The 19,097-nt window shown below is 36.5% G+C and overlaps 1 protein-coding gene across 1 annotated transcript in view; it reads left to right on the top strand.

Annotated features, from left to right (window-relative positions):
• Positions 1-19,097, top strand: part of LRRK2 (leucine rich repeat kinase 2) — a 131,587-nt gene that overhangs the window by 75,677 nt on the left and 36,813 nt on the right. Inside the window, 9 exon segments of the mRNA XM_029955821.1 lie at positions 1,290-1,508; positions 4,740-4,941; positions 5,986-6,074; positions 10,854-11,041; positions 11,917-12,071; positions 13,133-13,279; positions 13,421-13,612; positions 15,083-15,229; positions 18,800-19,042. Of these exon segments, the coding sequence (XP_029811681.1) occupies positions 1,290-1,508; positions 4,740-4,941; positions 5,986-6,074; positions 10,854-11,041; positions 11,917-12,071; positions 13,133-13,279; positions 13,421-13,612; positions 15,083-15,229; positions 18,800-19,042 (1,582 nt within the window).

Genomic DNA, 19,097 nt, shown 5'->3' with positions numbered 1-19,097 from the left:
GACACAGAACCCAAACCAGGCTCCAGGCTCTGAGCTGTCAGCACAGAGCCCAACATGGGGCTCAAATTCATAAGCTGTGAGATCATGACTTGACCCAAAGTCAGATGCTTAACCAACTGTGCTGCCCAGGTGCCTCAATCACTTTATTTCTTAAATGGAGTACAAACCACCCTAATTAAAAATAAACTATAGTAAACAAAAGCAATCCATGAATCATTATCTCTGTCCTCATTGGCGAGAGTTAGTTGGAAGTCCTTCAGATCTTATACTTTTAAATGGCACCCAATTAATATGCTCTCATATTTGGAATCTCTTTTTGCAATTTTTCTACTCTGTCCCTTGCTGTCATGCTGTTAGCTCTTCTTTGATATAGTGTCCTTCTAGAATTGAAATAAAGTTAGAGTGGGGCACCTGGGTGGCTCAGTTGGTTAAGTGGCCTACGTTGGCTCAGATCATGATCTTGTGGTTCGTGAGTTCGAGCCCGTGTCAGGCTCTGTGCCAACAGCGCGGAGCCTGGAGCCTGCTTCAGATTCTGTGTCTCCTTCTCCCTCTGTCCCTTCCCTGCTCATGCTCTGTCTCTCTGTCTCTCAAAAAGAAATAAATATTTTAAAAAATTTTTAAAAAAGGAAGTAAGAGTGATACTCTTTGATGCTTCAGTTTGTGAATCGGGTCCTTAAAAAGGTTTATGTCAGGACATTTTAGCAGATATTTTGGCTGCATACAAGTTCATTTTGTAATTTTGGTAATTTTTTTAACTTCCTTTTATTGAACAGAACGAACCAAAGTGAGCAAATATTATAGTGACGGTGATACTTAAGTGCCTTTTTTTGGTTGTTTATGTGGACTACAAAATGAATGAGTTTAAAATGGATTCAGGAGATTGACTTTACAGATAAGAAAGGGCAAATAGAAACCATATTATGTCACTTTGATATAGTCTTGCATTTATTAAATGCTTATTTTATTTAGAATTCCAAAGTACACTTAGAGAAAAACCCATTTTAAGGCATAAAAGAAAAGAAAAACAGACCACAGTTGTTATATGGACTGCCTGAAAAGCGGTAAAAATTGGAATAAAAAGGAGCATAAAAATGACTGTAAAATTTCATAAGGTTACATTATCCCTCTAGGTTTAAGGAAGGAAAGACAGTTGACATTTTCTTCTTCTTGATGTCTTTGAATTTTTCATTTCCTATTAACTGAATATCATAAAACGTGAATGTGAACAGAACTGTAAGCAGTCTTGATGTTAAAACAAACACAAGCGTATTTTGTACCACTTCCTGCAGGCTCGTGCTTCTTCCTCCCCTGTGATTCTCGTCGGCACACATTTGGATGTTTCTGATGAAAAGCAGCGCAGAGCCTGCATCGGCAAAATCACCAAGGAACTCCTGAACAAGCGAGGGTTTCCCGCAATAAGGGATTACCACTTTGTGAATGCCACGGAGGAGTCCGATGCTTTGGCAAAACTTCGGAAAACCATCATAAATGAGAGTCTTAATTTCAAGGTAACGTGGTTAATGCCTTAAAATTGTAGGATTTTTTCAAAGTTGTTAGCATTATTAAAGGGTTTTAATTTTAAAATTTCTTATGCCGTATCTCATGTCAAATGTGTAGAAATCAGAGTAAATATAATTAGAGGATCCTGAAGGATAGACACTATGAATGTCTGGAAGACTGAAAGAATGTTTGTGAGGGAATCTGAGAATATGTTCCTGATGCCCTTTCTCTCACAACTTGGTATCATGGTGATTCAGAGAATACACATGAATATTGGGGTCTTGGGATCATCGCTCCTCTGTTATTCTTTATTGTTTCTCCAGTTGCTCTTTTCTTTCAGAGTTTCTATTCTATGTACATTTTGATCTTTGTGCTAGTCCTTCATGTCTCTTGACACTGTGATGCCCATTCCACCCTTTTTCTCCCCTCAGTATTGTGAGATGGCTCTTTCTTTTGGTTGCCAAGATCTTGAATTTGATTTTCAACAATGTCTAAACAATTTTTAGTCCATATACACTGGGTTTTCCATTTTGGAAATTATGTTTGGATTTCTAAAATTCTGGTAAGCCAAATATAATCCGTAGGGTTCAGAAAGCCTATGTTTTCAATACTTGTGGGAAGTACTTGTTTTTAATACTTGTGGGAAAAAGAAATCTTTCCTGAGTTCTGCAGATATCGTGGTATAAACTGCACTGAAAATTCCTCAAATAGTTCAGTGTGACAAACACAATGGTGAATTTCATTGATAGTCCCTGGTGGTTTCGCTCATTAGCACTAATGATCAAGGCCATGGCTTGTAACTAGGGTCTGTGTCGCCTGGGCATTCCCAGAATAATTAATAGTGTCCCACTGCATTCTCAGAAGCATTCCAGTTTGGATGATAAATTACATGGTCACCCTGGTTATAATGTGTTGGCCAGTTAGCTTAGTTCTGTTCCATTTGCACAGATTAGGCTCTTACCTAAAACCTAATGAGCCGTTTATAAATGTGCTGGTCTTTGTGGCACCCAGGGGGAGAATTTGCATGTTTGTATCTTTCAACACATTTATCACCATCGCCAAAAGGTTTTAGCAATGGTGGGTGAGTAGTGGTAGCTCATGTAAGAAGAATGACGTATTGTTTATTTGCAGATTTTCCTACTCTCTTATTACTCATAGCATTAGAGAGTATTGTGACTTATAAGAAACAAATACACAAAATTCAGACATCCAATTAAATAATCTCTTTATGCAGGTGGTTTTCTTCTGAGATTATACTTATAGAAATTTATTGTTACTTACAACGTTTTATTAGCTCCTATTTTTAAAAATCATTTATGTCAAAGCATATATCATATTTTTAAAAAGACTTTTTCAAGAATGAGTTTGTTTTGAAAAAGTCTGAATTTAGTTGCAACAAATAGGTAAAGTATGGATAGTTTAGTTGAAGATGGATAAACTGGTTGATTCAGCTAGCTGGACTAGGACTGTTTTAGTGTAAAGCAGTTTATCACTGTCCACCACCAAGACCAGTTTTCTTCCTGCACTTATGACTGATCTCTGAGGCTGACACAAGGAGGTAAAAGAAATGCTTTGAGAAATGGCCATATTATCTGAAGAAAAATGTATATTGCTAATGGCTGCATCATTCTGGTATTTAGTTTGAAAACCCATTCAGTTGCTTTGTAGAATACTGGCTCTTTCAGGATCACCCAGAACCAATGAGCCCGCCAGAACTTGAATATTCTTTCCTCCTTGAGATGCTTCAACTTGTATTCAAATAGTAGCTTTTAATTTACTAGAGATCGGTTTCTGCCCCCTCATTTGTTTTTCATTTTCTTCCTCTGTCTTGGCTTTTCTCTAATCTCTCCCTGTCTTGCCCTTATTAACAGACTCTAAAATAATTTTTGGGGGCGGTTGGTGATCCCATAATCAAGCTAAAAGGAGAAGTAGGACAAAACAGAGCTCATTGCCAACATTACCTCTTTCAAACTTGTCAGCCTATTGGCAGAGTGGGATCCTTTGATGGCCCTGTAACTCAGCCATAAAAAATTCGTCCCTTTGCTGTGAAAACATTGTTTACTTCTGTATGTAGGTTTTCTTTCTTGGATTAAAACACAAACTTCAATATGAATTTCTGTTTTATCTTAATATATGAATGATGAGGAGAGGGAATATGAAAAGTGAATATTAGTGAAATTATATTTAATTTACTAGGGCATTGGATACATGAAAACAATTTTTCAAATGACTCTTTGGAGGTGAATATGTAAGTAATAGTATGGATGCTGTAATAAAGCTCCTTAAAGTTCTAGTTAGGAGTAGAAAAAGAGCAAGTTAAATTTGCATGTGTGTGTAATAAAACTCAACTGTTTATAATAAGTTTAAGAAATTAAGGGGAAATTGTCGGGTAAAAAGAATATAGAAGAATAGATATGTGGGTTGAGAAATGGGGAGAGTTTGCCACCTGGTGGTGTTCGGAGGCATTTTAGTTACTATTGTTACAGTTGCATTTCTATTTAAAATTAGATTTTCCTGGAAATAAAGAAAAATTCGGAAAAGATTTTTTCTTATAGAAACTATCATCTTAAAGCTATTCTTTAAAAGTTTTTATTTTGTATGTTTGTTTCTAGACAGTGATTATATTGTGAATGTAACAGACCCAAAATCATCCTCTCGGGTCAAAATCATTGGCATTTAGATGGTTTATTATATTCCCAAGTTCAGAATTCCATGTAAAAGCATAGCCTGGGTGAGGAGATTTCGTGTCTCCTCATGGAGATATGGAATGTATTTTGCAATAACAAGCACAAAATTTCATGTTTACTTTGGGGCATGGTTATTTTCATCTAACAAATAAGGCCTGAAAGCTCTTGTAATACTTACTGACTTATTATGGTAGCATATCTATTGCATATATGTTTAGTGTCTTAGAAAATAACAAATCATTTCTTTATGATTAGTGATGTATCCTGGGTTATATCATATGAATTTTTCTGGATCGTTAGATAAATATTTCCATACTGTTCTGTTTGATAGTTCTTTCCAAATTGGCTTCTTTGTTTATATTTATCTTATTGTAATATCATTCTATGTATCCTTCACAACTTGGATTGTTTTACATCACACCTTGATTTTATTAAAAGATGCATTTCTGAATGATATATCGCTTTCTTAACAACTAGTAGCCCTGAATTACAAACCACCTACAGATAGATGAATAAATGGATTTTTGCAACTTATCATTTGCAATTACACAGATCCGAGATCAGCCTGTGGTCGGGCAGCTGATTCCAGACTGCTATGTAGAACTTGAGAAAATCATTTTATCAGAGCGTAAAAATGTGCCAATTGAATTTCCTGTAATCGACCAGAAACGACTATTACAACTCGTAAAAGAAAATCAGCTGCAGTTGGATGAAAATGAACTTCCTCATGCAGTTCACTTCCTAAATGAATCAGGTTAGTGTGTTTGTTACATTTTTTTCAAAGTTTCACTGTAGTCATTTGTAAAAATGTATCTGAACCTTGTGTAGAATTTGCATTCAAAATTTAATAGAATATCTGCAAAATTCTTTGACCACTGACCTTTTCCTTTTGAAAGGTCACCATGTGCAATGATGTTGAATCATATTTCATGCCATAGGAAAAAACATTTAGAAACCATCCAAGGGCAGTGGTGGGAAAAGTATCGGAGCAGGAGCTAAAACATGTGGGTTCTAGAAATTGACTTAACAATTCAGGAGCTTTGGGGCCCCAAGCACAATCCATACCTTTCATAGTATCAATTGAATTTACTGTCTGTGGAGCTTATTTGTATACTATAAAGGGTAAGTCTTATTGGAATGGTGTAACTGGGCACTTAGAGAATCCACGGTTGCCTGAGACAGTGCATCTATGGAATGCCAGATCTTGCCCGTTGCATCACTATTGTCAGCACGCTGTCACAGATAAAGACTCACAATGGCTTCTTAACTATTTGTGTACTTGATCAGTATAACCCTGCTAGAAATGTGTGAGTCGATTTACAGTACTAGGGTAAGTGGCTGAGAAGCTGCTTTTAATCCCTATATTCTGTTGCATGAAAAATTATCTTCGCATGGATTATACTCTGTTCCTCTCCCTCCATTATTCTTAAACTAGTAGCTTTTCACAATAGTCTGTGTTTCTTGCCTATATTTGAAAATAAGATAGCTTGTAGAATATGGTTAGAAAGTCAAAACATTTTGTGAATTTTGGTTACTTGTAAATCTATGCAAGACGATGCATGCAATTGTCTAAAATATGTTTATATATGATCACTTTATGTAGTTCAAAAAATACTTCCTAATACTTGGGGTTTAGAGCTCGGGAACCAGGATGCCTAGGTTCTAGCCTCAGCTCTTCCACTGACTGCCCTGAGGTCTCCTCATCTGTAAAATGAGGAGGTTGGACTAGATTCTCCCCAAAGCCCTTGATATTTGTATATTCTAGATTCCATGTTTCACTGTTTGATTTTTACGACAGGGGTCCTTCTTCATTTTCAAGATCCAGCGCTGCAGTTAAGTGACTTATACTTTGTGGAACCCAAGTGGCTTTGTAAAGTCATGGCGCAGGTGGGTATTTTTTGTGGCGTCAGCATACTGACTGAAGAGAGGAACAAGCGGCACAAACTGAGATTCTACAGTTTGTATTCAGTCAGAGTGGAAAGTCCTGTGAGTGAAGACTACTGTAGAACAACTCAGGTAGAAGACTGCACAAAGAAGAGCTTCACGGAAGAAGGGAAGATGTCTGAGAGTTCATTTCAATGTCATTGTTTCCAGCTTACAAACAGATGTGGTACCACTCTGTCCCACAGTGCTTTTCTAGATCCTGATGACACTTTAGTTTGGTTATTGATATAGTCAGTTGAATGGACATTTCACAAATGAAAAGATTTGGGGGCAAATATACATAAGAAAATTGGGTCTATTAGTGTAAAACCTTTAACTAGATCGACAACTTGGAGGGGAGTTTTGACTTGAGCAGATTATAAGCTCTAAATGTTTACCATTTTGAAAACTTTGGATGGTGGTGGTTATTGCTGTCTTTTCTCCATTTATATTTCATTTGGAAAGTTTCTTCTTCTGCCGGTGATAGTTACCAATGAGCTTATCTTAATGAGTTAGCGTAACCCATCTCTACAGGTTTACCACAGAAAGCCATTCGATCAGAACACATTGGTTCAGAGTTTCTGGTTCAATAGTCGGCACTATTGACATTTTGGGCCAAATGATTATTTGTTGTGCATTATAGGATGATAGCGGCATCTTTGGTCTCTACCCGCTAGATGCCAGCAGTGCTGTGCCGGTATGACAGGCACAAATGTGTCCAGACATCGCCAGATATCGGCGGGGTGCAGGATCCCCCTGGCTGAGGACAGCTGCATCCAGCTTCATCATGAACTGAAGAGAAACTGGGGGAGGCTGTCTCCAGCACATGTATCCACTGACAACTATTTTGTGTGTGGGCGTAACTTACAGTTTTGCATGTGGCTCCTGAGGCCCTAAAATGATTCTTTTTACATTAGAATCATCTCTTCTAATTAAACCGCAATAGTCATTAAATTCCCTCAGATAATTTTGAATGATAGTTCCTAAATTTTATCTAAAGAAAAAAAAAGGTGATATTTTGGAAAGGAAACTCATTTTGGCCTAACCCCTACATCATAGACCTCAAGAGCATATTGAAACATAACTGCAGTTGGCAATTACAATGTGACAGTAATAACTATTTGGCACGTACTTTTTAAGTAAATTTTCATCCTTCTGCACATATGCCCTGGGAAGTGTGATTTCACTCATCTGCTAAATGAGAAACGAGCTGGTGAAGTCCAGAGCACAAGCTGCACAGTCAGCGTGACCCATGTTTAAATCTCTTCGATAGCCTTCCAGCGTTGTGACATTTCTTAGTATTGTAAGCCTTCGTTTCTTCACCTGTAAAATAAGGATAATAACAATCTTATCTTCCACATTGCTTCCATAATCCAGTATAAGTGAGAAGGAACTGTTAGCCAATTTATGTTTGACCTATTTAGTAATTAAGGATATTATTTTAGGTAATGAAAAAAATCTTCAAAATTGTAAAGATGTCTCCATGTAGTTTTAGAAAGAGTGCCAGGTATGGAACTAAATAAAACATATGTGTAGGTGGGTGCCTTCTGTACAGTAAAGAGAGTTTTTTTTTAAATTTTTAAAATATTTATTCTTGAGAGAGAGAGAGAGAGAGAGAGAGAGAGAGAGCGCGCATGAGCAGGGGAGGGGCAGAGAGAGAGGGGGACACAGGTTTTTAAGCAGGCTCCAGGCTCTGAGCTGTCAGCACAGAGCCCAACGTGGGGCTTGAACTCACGAGCCGTGAGATCATGACCTGAGCAAAGTTGGATGCTTAACCGATGGAAGCCATCCAGGTGCCCCAGGTACAGCAAAGGTAGTTTTAAATATACCCTGAAAATTTTGTTGTCCTGTGTGGCACACTGTATCAGAAAATGACTAAACTCTCTATAGTCTGGGAAGGGCTAAGGTTGCACCAAAAAAATTACGTGTTTCCCTGTGAATTGAGAATATTTAAAGTTGTACAGATGTGAGTGGTATTAGGGTGTGCGTATCTTCTTCAGTAGAATAAAGAAGTGGTTTGTTTCAGAATCACCATCTTTTAACAAAACCAACCTTCCACTGTTACCACAATAAAATCCCTGAAGATTCATGGAGGAATTAAGTTGAAACTCCCTGAAAGTTCTTATTAGCATAGTGGTCATATAGACATGATAACAAGTGAAAATTAAGTCAAGAATTTAACAGTCCAAAGTTATATTGAAAGATCTAAAGAGTCAGTATAATATTAACTTAAGTTTCTTAATAATTTTATAAATGCTATATATTTGTTTTGCTGATATATTAAAATATGATGTCATTTCCACCAATACTTAGAAGAGAATGAAAGCTATAAATAATCAAATGAAGACCAGAATGACTTATACCCATCAGCAAAAATAAATAGGGGTATTCACCTCCATGAATCATCAAAGGAAGGGCAGAAATAATTTCGTGGTGCAAAAGCTCTAATAAGCCTGCCCACCCTGTCTGTGACCCAGACTATTAGGTCACTAAGCTTATTAAAGAAATTTCCATCGCTGCACAGAGAAGTTTGTAAAACTCATTTACCTGTATGATAAAAGAGATATGAAAGATGCTTATTGAGGTAATCATGTGGAACATTAAAAAGCTTGCATGCCAGTTTAATCTTGATAAACACTTGGGTGAGGAATCTGGAAAATTCTCTTTCTTTCCATAAGTGCATTAGTTGGCATTCTAAGTTATTAGGCTGAAGGAATATTAGGAGGTCTTTTAAAGGTGATAAAATTAATACAGTGTTTCAGTTTTGTATTGCTATGTAATAAGATACCCCAAAACTTGGAGTAAACAAGTAAACTTGGGGTAAAACATCAACACTATTGTTTCTCACTATTCTGTGGATCGACTGTGCTCAGCTGGGTGGTTCTGTTCCACAGGGCAAGGGTCATTCACTTGGCTTCCTCCCTTAACCAGGCTGCCACACTCAACATTTTGGTGTTCCTCCATGTGGCCTCTCATATGGCCAGTCCTCTCAAAGGTTAGGCCCTGAACTGGTAAAATATCAGTCCTGCTACTAGAGACCAGAGTAGCCACAAAGCCTGTCTAGATTCAAGAGGAGAATGGGTGGATTTAATTTCTCAAAGGATTGAACACCATGTCCGTGTAGGGAGAGAAGATACTGATGTGTCCGTATTTGTAAACTATCTACTACAGACAGTGGCAGCACACCATAGATCCACTAAAAAAGTCAAGCACAAATCTCTATTTTAAAATCAACGTGTCTAAGTAAAATAAATTAGAATAATTATACAGTAATGGCAAGAAGAGGTTAGTTATGTGCTATTTAAATATTTTCTCTTGTAATTCTCAGGGCAGCTATTTTAATGGTACTATACCAGCCCCCATTTTGAAGATGAAGAAATTGATGGACACAGAGGTTAAATAATTTATTCAGAAGTACATATTCAGGAAGAAATAAAGTTAGGATTTCAAACCAAGTAGTTTGACTCCAGTGTCTATAAACCTAATCCCATGGTAAAATGCTCCAAACCTCATTTTCCCCACATTCACCCCTCCGACAATATTGATTTGACAACTGTGGTGTTCCAGATACTGTTCTGGAGGGAACAAGGGTTTGTGCATTCATGGAGCTGAAGTCTCGTTGGAGGAAATAACCAGTAAATAAACTCTTACAAAGCAAATATAAAATATGGTTGGGGTTAGATAGTTGTGAGACAAAGCCTTGGCTACTTTAAAAATGACAGAACAGGGTGGTTCGGTCAGTTAAATGTCCAACTCTTGGTTTTGGCTCAGGTCGTGATCTCAGTTTGTGGGTTTGATCCCCACACTGGGCTCTGTGCTGAGAGTGCAGAGCTTGCTTCGAATTATTTCTATCCCTCTCTCTCTCAAAATAAATAAACTGAAATAAAATTTTTTGAATGCCAGATGGGGGCACCTGGGTGGCTCACTCAGTTCAGCGTCTGACGTCAGCTCAGATCACGATACTGAGGTCAGTGAGTTAGAGTCCCACGTCGGGCTCTGTGCTCAAGCCCAGAGCCTGGGGCCTGCTTGGGATTCTGTGTCTCCCGCGCTCTCTGCCCCTCTCTCCCTCATGCTCTGTCTTGCTCTCTCTCAAAAATAAATAAACATTACACAAATAAATTTTAAAAATGCCAGAATAGCAAATGATTTTCCTTACCACCTAATGTGTAAGGGCGATCTGAGCTATAAAGTACACATTATGGGAGAAGTGCCAACTGCAATTTTTATTATGTAATGACCCGTGATATATTATTGTTAGACACCATTCTGTTCAGTCAGTCTTGCATTCGTTTATTCAATAAACATATGTGCCAAATAGAGATAGAGATGAGTGAGACAGGTCCTTGGGCCTAAGGATTTTACAATCCAGTGTTTCACCCAATGACCTGATAATGTGCGAAACATTTGCTCCTATTTTAGTAGCCCTGAAACATTGTAGATCTACTAAAGTAATTAAGAACAAACCTCTTATAAAAATTAACTTGGCTAAATGAAATGGATAGGAATGTGGGGATAGTAATGGCTAACATATGAGGGCATACTAAATGCTAAAAATTGTCATGTGCACTTTGCACGCGGCGCTGTGACAGTCTAAGAGACAGTCACTTTTATCGTCTCATTTAAACTGTGGCTTAAGGCTGTTAAATGTTAAAGTTGTTCTGATCATTTTCACGGAGCAAAGAGACACAAAATGCTTTTCAGAAAACAGATTGTAGTGATTATTTACAACTTTAAATCTTTCAGATTTTGACAGTGAAAGTGGAAGGCTATCCAAAACATCCTAAGGGAATCATATCACGTAGAGATGTGGAAAAATTTCTTTCAAAGAAAAAGAGGTTTCCAAAGAACTACATGTCACAGTACTTTAAACTCCTGGAAAAATTCCAGATTGCCCTGCCAATAGGAGAAGAATATTTGCTGGTTCCAAGCAGGTAAACCTAAACTTAAAATTTCAATTAGCTTGTGGAAACTCACCATCTGTTTTATGTTTTAATTGTCAAAATAACTTTGGCTTATGATAAATGTATTAATTTTTTTTGCTTCTTGTGTACACTTACTACTGAAATATATAACATTTAATGAAAACACTGCATTTGACATTTTAAAGGTACAGTGAATACTTGCTTTATGTATATAATTGCTGTTTGTTTACCAATGCTTAAATTACTTAAGAAAGGTAAATAGTGATTATCGTGTGTGTGTGTGTGTTTGTGTGTGTGTGTGTGTGTTCATGTATATTCCTACATGGCATTGAGAGATTTATATTAGACAGGTTCTGGGGAGATAGTGAATTTTCATCAGAAGAATTTATGGCAGTAAATTTTTTGTGGAGAGTGGCTACATGAGGGAGGACTTGGTTCTAACCTTGTTTTATAGAAGGTTGCTTTATATGTTCTTATTACTGGGAAATGTTATAAGGTGTATGACATTGAAGAGTGCAAATTACATTGATTGCTAGATGATATCTAATTCCAAAAATATATATACACCTTATTTTTCTAGGACTTGCATTTTTTAAGTTTTATATAATCACTTCAAACTTGTCTCTGCCTAATTGTAATAATTTATTTATTAGTGTAAATAGGATTACTGAAAACATATCATGCATCTGAGCATGCATTTGAATTAATTAAATAGCCATGGAATTTTTTGAAGAAGAGAGGACATGTAGCAAAAGAGCATTATAAAAAAGTGCAGTTGCCTAGAATATTTATCTTCAACTCATAGATTCTCAAGTGGAAATGCACTCTGGATAACAGGGCTGGGGGTGTTACGATGCTGTATAATGCTGTCCTTTCCTCTTTAGTTTGTCTGACCACAGGCCTGTGATAGAGCTCCCCCATTGTGAGAACTCTGAAATTATCATTCGACTATATGAAATGCCGTATTTTCCAATGGGATTTTGGTCAAGGTTAATCAACCGTTTGCTTGAAATTTCACCTTACATGCTTTCAGGAAGAGGTATGTATTTAATGAAGACTCAATATTTGAGAAGTTAGGAGGAAAGCATATTCAAATTAATATGTCATTTCCACAGAGTTTCCTTATTTATAAGGCCACTGAAAATCAAAATAGAAACTCTTAAGACTTCAGAGTAGCCAAGATAAAGACAGATAGGCTCATATTAGCTCATAAAGGAAATTTCTCAGGTGCTCACTTAAAGCCTATTTGTTTTTATTTTAGACACATTTATAGTAAGTATGAATGTCTTGCTTTCTGAGCCAGAGTAGACTAGAAGCAAAGATTTTTAGAAAGTGAGATTACTAGGAGTTGCTGTTGTATAAACACACACACACACACATGCACGCGTGCAAATGAACAAAGGAAAACCAGAAACAACTATCACTACAAAGCCAGGGAGTTTTACTTAACAAAGGTAACAGGTGTGCCATGCAGACCATTCAGTCTAGAAACAATAATAGCTCTCTTCTGCTGCAGAGTTCCTGAGGGATTAAAAAAATAATAAAATAAATAAATAAATAAAAATGGGTGTTATAATCTGCACTTCCTTCTGGAAGAAAAGATGTTAGTGCTCCACAGGGAAAATGTCATTTTGGGAGGGGAGGTTAAAAATCAACTTTATGGAGGTGTTACTGTATTCTGAAATAAGCCATATCTTGTTTACAGTTAATCAGTATATAAGTTACATTGCATTAAAATGAAATGTTCAATAAGTTTTTATTATAGCATGGCCAGCAACCTCTTTTTAAAACTTGTAAGAACTTACTTATTATTATTATTCTTCTATTAAACATAAACTACTTAACATCATGAACCTGAAATCTCTTTTAGGTTACCAACTGGGCATTTGTTTATTTCATTGCAAAATTAAGGATAAAATAATTTCACATATAATAGATATGGATGAGGACTTGTATCATTAATGATTCCAATGCTTTGTTTCAAAACAAATATAGCTCTATTAGTCACTTGTGGGATGTGCTGTGATTTTTCTGCCCCTTTAATTTATGGAGTAGTTAATGAGTAATAGATTCTTTTGGGTCCATTTAAACTTCTTTTAGAACGAGCACTTCGCCCAAACAGAATGTATTGGCGACAAGGCATCTACCTGAATTGGTCTCCTGAAGCTTATTGTCTGGTAGGATCTGAAGTCTTAGACCATCATCCAGAGAGTGTCTTAAAAATTACAGTTCCTTCTTGTAGAAAAGGTAAGGAAATTAATTCAACCTTGAATTGAACCACTAAAGAAATCTAAACTTTAAGAAAATACTTATAGATCTCTTTCTCTAGCTTTGCAGCAAGACGAGGTTTGGATAAGGTATTGATAAGTTCTTTTTTGGATTATGTAGGCTGTATTCTTTTGGGCCAAGTTGTGGACCACATTGATTCTCTCATGGAAGAATGGTTTCCTGGATTACTGGAGATTGATATCTGTGGTGAAGGAGAAACTCTGTTGAAGAAATGGGCATTATATAGTTTTAATGATGGCGAAGAGCATCAAAAAATCTTACTTGATGACTTAATGAAGAAAGCAGAAGAAGGTAGTGTTGATACAACTTCAGATGTATTTTAAGCGATCCTTTTAGTATTTGTGGAATTTTCTAATGAATGTAAAAATTATTCTTACCTCTCAGGGATGAGTTAGAGGATACTGCATTCAATTATAGTGATGAGAAAGATGTATTATATTTGTTACCAATAAGACCTTTGTGTTCTGGATTCAGAAAATTTTTAGTTTGAGAGTTTGATACTGGCTCCTTAAGCAACATAAGCTCATCTGTTAAATGGGAATGCTTTACTACCTATAGAATTGTTACAAGGATTAAAATAAATGATGCGTGCTTCCATAATTTGGCTTTTGTAAATAATGCTACAATAAACATGCATATATCTTTTAAAAATAATGTTTTTATTTTCTTTGGGTAAAGATCAGTAGTGGAATAATAGGATCACATGGTAATTCTATTTTTAATTTTTTGAGGAACCTCTATACTGTTCTCCCCAATGGCTGCACCAATTCCTACCAACAACACATGAGGGTTTGTTTTATTTCACATCCCTGCCAACACTTATTATTTCTTGCTTTTGATTGTAGTCATTCTAACAGGTGTAAGGTGATATCTCAACATGGTTTTGATTTGCAATTTCCTTGATAGTTAGTGATGCTAAGCAACCCAGTGTACATCAATAGATGATTGTATAAAGAAGATGTGGTGTACACACACACACACACACACACACACACACACACACAGGAATATGACTCAGCCATAAAAAGAATGAAGTCTTGCCATTTGCAACAACATAGATGGACCTAGAAGGGTATAATGCTAAGTGAAGTAAGTCAGACAGAGAAAGGCAAATACCATATGATTTCACTCATATGTGGAGCTTAAAAAAATAGAACAAATGAACAAAGGGGAAAAAAAAAAGGATACACAAAAACCTCAGATGCTTACATACAGAGAAGAAACTGGTGGTTACCAGAAAGGATGGGTTACCAGGTTGGGGGATGGGTGAAATAGGTAAAGGGAATTAAAGAGTACATTCATCTTGATGAGCACTGAGAAATGTAAAGAATTTTTGAATCCTTATATTGTATATCTGAAACTAATCTAATACTTTATATTAATTATACTTTCTAAAAATGAAATAGATGATTCATAGAAATAACTTACAACTTCCTAACCATATAATAAGTGCCCCCATGAATGTGCTAAGAGTCGAGAATAGATTATTTTCAAGGCAGGTGTCAGATAGTCTAAGGCAGTTCTGATTTCTGATTTCTAATGAGCGAACCTAGGAATGAGTGTTTAACATTCCAAGTAGGTAGGAATTAATTGAACCTTTAAAACTTTCTCAAATTTTCTAGAGAAAAGTAGGATTGGTAAGATAATCTAAGAGTGTGACTAGAGATTGTAAGAAATGTGATTATTTGTGTAAGTCAAAAGCACACTTTTATGTACATCCCTCAAAGTCTGCTTGTAAAAAATGTTTTATGTACTTCTCAGGAGACCTTCTCGTCAATCCAGATCAACCAAGGCTCACCATTCCTATATCTCAAATTGCTCCTGACTTAATTCTGGCTGACCTACCTAGAAATATTATGTTGAATAATGATGAATTGGAATTTGAAGAAGCTCCAGAATTTCTCTTAGGTAACTGTTTTTATTGGTTTGAGAATAAAAATTAGGATGTAATTTTTCCTTTTAATCGAGAATATATTCAAAAATAATTATATTAAAATAGTTTTTAGTGTCTTCATATATTATAATGTATTTTTTGGAATGATATATTTTAAAGTAACGTGTCACGTAAGGAATTTGCTTTGCACACATTCTTATAGATTAGGTTTGAGATAAGGATGGGTCTACCATAAAAGCACACATTTGTGAAATATATCCTTGCATTTGCTTTAAGTGCAAGAAGTGGGGGAGGGAGATAAGGAGATTTCAGTTGTGTAATGCTGTCATTTTTCAGTCTCAGAAAGTAAAGGAATAAGTAAAGGAAGAACACCTCTTGTGCCTTAGGATAACAGGCATGAATTCTCATAAAAATATTCATAAAACAATCTGGGATTAAAAATTCAGAAGCATTAACTTGGTGACATACTCAAGTTCAAGGCCTTCTTGAGAGTCATTGGGAGCTATGAAGAGCACTGACTTAATGTAAAGAACTGGAGGACAGTTCTGGCTTTACTTTGTGGAATATTGGTTGTTGTGTGTGTATTCATTTTAATTAAATTTCCACAGAGAATGCCTAAAATATGTCAGTACATTAAAATTATTAACAGAGAATGTCCCAAATTTGGAACATGACATGTAGAGATAAATAAACTGCTTGGTACCTTTATTCTTCACATTGAGAAATTTAGAATTAATTTGAATGTTTTGCAACTCTGGAAATGAATATATTAGTAATAGTGGGTTAACACAAACTGCTGAATAGTCAATGCCAAATCCTAGATCTTGACCAACACCAAACTTGACCTGCGATTCAAAGGGTGCAGGTAAGTACCAGGCCTATGAATTCTTTCTCTGAAGGAGTCTCAAACCATCTGACAAAGCTCCCCACAATACTCTTATTGGTGCATTAAGATGAGTTTCATATTAATGGACGCTTTGAACAACATATGTAGAAATGTTCAGAAAGTTCATTTTGAAGCACCTGTGGGATTTTTTTTTTTAGTTTTATTGAAATATTTCACATACAGCACGGTAGAAGCTTAAGGGATACAGCAAATGATTTGACTTTACACTTATCATGAAATGATTACCACAATGAATTTAGTTAAAATTTGATCATCCCATTTAGATGCAAAATAAAAGAAAAAGAAGCAAGTATTTTTTAATTTGTGCTGAGATCTCATAGGATTAAGTCTCTTAACAGCTTCCAGTACGTCATGAAGCTGGACGCTCCATCCCCCATATTTATTTATCTTAGAACTGGAAGTTTGTACCTTTCGACCACCTTCAAAAGCACCTGTTTTCTGTATTTCATTAATTGCACAGCAAGTAAAGTGTTTATTTAAGTACTCCTCATTCTCTAGTCTCATGCCTCATAGACCCATCAATTTCATGTACATTCACAATCTAGATCAGGGTTTCTCAAACAAACTCTGCACTGTTGCCATTTTAGATTGAATAGTTCTTTGTTATGGGGACTGTCCTGTGCATTGTATGATGTGTAGTAGCATCTTTGGCCTCTACCTACTAGATGTTAATGGTATTGCCTCACCCCCTCCCCAGGTGTGACAATCAAAAATATCTCTAGACATTAGAAACAGGTAGGGGGTAAGGGTAGAGGGGCAACATCACCCTAGTTGAGAATCACTGATATAAATAAATGAGATATATCTTTCCAAAAACATTTTTGGGGCACCAGGTGGTACAGTTAGCTAAGCGTCCAACTTTGGCTCAGGTCATGATTTCATGGTTCATGAGTTTGAGCCCCACATTGGGCTCTGCACTGAGAGTGCAGAGCCTACCTGGATCCTCTGTGTCCCCCTCTCACTGCCCCTCCCCTTCTTGCTCTTGTGCACTCTCTCTCAAAAATAAATAAACATACAATATATTAAAAAAATAAAAACATTTTATAATCAAGACTCCCCATTCATTATGCGTATGCTAGGGTGGTATGGTAGAGGTCATTCGTTTCCATTTTCCTTGTACGGTGTGAGTGAATTTCAGGTCTTCAGTTAACACTTTCCTTCTGAGACAGTAGTTACTATATGACACTTCTTAATAGACTTGTGAATATTAATAGAATTGTTTTATGAATATATTTTTAATGTGCATTGTTTCTGAACATAAAACAATATATGCTTACATATACTTATCATAGATTAAAATGCACAATTAATACAAAAATATTTTAAAAGCATAAAATATCTAAGCTTTCCATAGATGCATAATTCCTCCACTTAGACATAATATATGTCAACATTGTTGTATTTCTTTGTAGATTTTTCTGAATTCATTCGCTTATGTCGATCAAGTGCTTATATTTCCAAGCACTGGATGAGAACCATAAATACTGTACAAATTAAGGCTATACTGTATGTCAGTGAGGAGGAACAGCCCACAGAGCTGATCATGGTCGAGTCCTGCTTTGCTATCTCAATGTACTGTACTTTATAGACTTGATAAACACCACAGAGACTGAGATGATGGAGCAGTAAAGCTCTTTAAGTAACCGCATAACAAGGGCGCGGCAGCCTGAAGATACCCAGCATGCTCAGGAGATTTTGACTCTTCCAGTTTTCCAGGATAGTTGTTCTCAACCCTCATTGGGTGTTCATTACTATCATCTGGGGAATTAAAAGAAAAGAAAAATCCTAATGACCAGTAACTCCTGTGAATTAGGTCAGAATCTTTGAGGGTGGACTCAGACATTGGTATTTTTAGAAAACTTTTCAGATGTCCTGTGCAGCCACAGCTCTGTGTGGGAGACTAGGGAATGAGCAGTAGGGCAGGAAGAGAGCCGCAGGGGAAATTCGGAGCTACAGCTTGGGTATATCCCTGATTTGGGATTTTATGTAGAATAATTTGTTTTTGAACAAGAAAGTGTCAGGATCAAAGTATAATTATAGGGGGATTGATTTTGCAGGAGAGTTGGAGGTAGTGAACTCAGGAGGCCTCCATGGTCTAGGCAGAAAGAACCCAGGGAGTGGAAACAGAAAGAAGGCATGGGGCAAAGAGCTAAGATGATTTTTCAGTTTTGAGTCCATAGTGACCACAGAAAGTTGTTTTTTTTTTTTTTAAATCAGATATGTGAGATGGAATAAGAGCTAGTTTGGAGATGAGGTAATGAATGTGGCTTCTGATGGAGCGTGGTTGAGATTTGGAGGGGCATGCGGTGGTCTCCAGTGCAAAATTGTAAATACAGGATAGAGTTCAGCATGTGGCTTGTGGCTGTGAATTAACATGTAGAAACACTCAACACACCGGAATAGATGAAGTTAGGGAGTCGGTGACCTAGTTGAGTAGGGAGTATGTCAACGGAAGACGGGAAGGCTGGGACAAAACCTTCAGGTGCGTATCATAGTCACCACAGTAGCAGAGCGGGAGGAAGCATCAAAGGAGACTGGATTCAATGAAACACATGGGTCAGATTTCTCTTCATGTATAAAACATACGTAATTACAACCGGTATAATTTATCTAGCTTTTCTGCGTGGACAGATTAATGGAAATGCTTTGTACCTTTTTTTTTTTTTTTTTTCAAAAGGTGATGGCAGTTTCGGATCTGTTTATCGTGCAGCCTATGAAGGAGAAGAAGTGGCTGTGAAGATTTTTAATAAACACACGTCACTTAGACTGTTGAGACAAGTAAGAAATCCATTATTGTTACATTAAATTGGACGTCTTAACCTCCTGGAACTCTGGTTTTGCATGCGCTTGTGAAAATGCAAAATGATCACATTTCCCCCCAAAGTCTACCTGAGTTTAGTTAGGAAATCCCAGTTTTGTCCCCTCCTTATGGAGTAAAAAAAGAGTTTGTTTTGTTTCTCCTGTTGAAAAACAAA

Source organism: Suricata suricatta, chromosome 10 (genome assembly GCF_006229205.1).
Source record: "Suricata suricatta isolate VVHF042 chromosome 10, meerkat_22Aug2017_6uvM2_HiC, whole genome shotgun sequence".
Classification (NCBI taxonomy): Eukaryota; Metazoa; Chordata; class Mammalia; order Carnivora; family Herpestidae; genus Suricata; species Suricata suricatta.
This window is presented reverse-complemented; position numbering and strand designations above follow the sequence as displayed.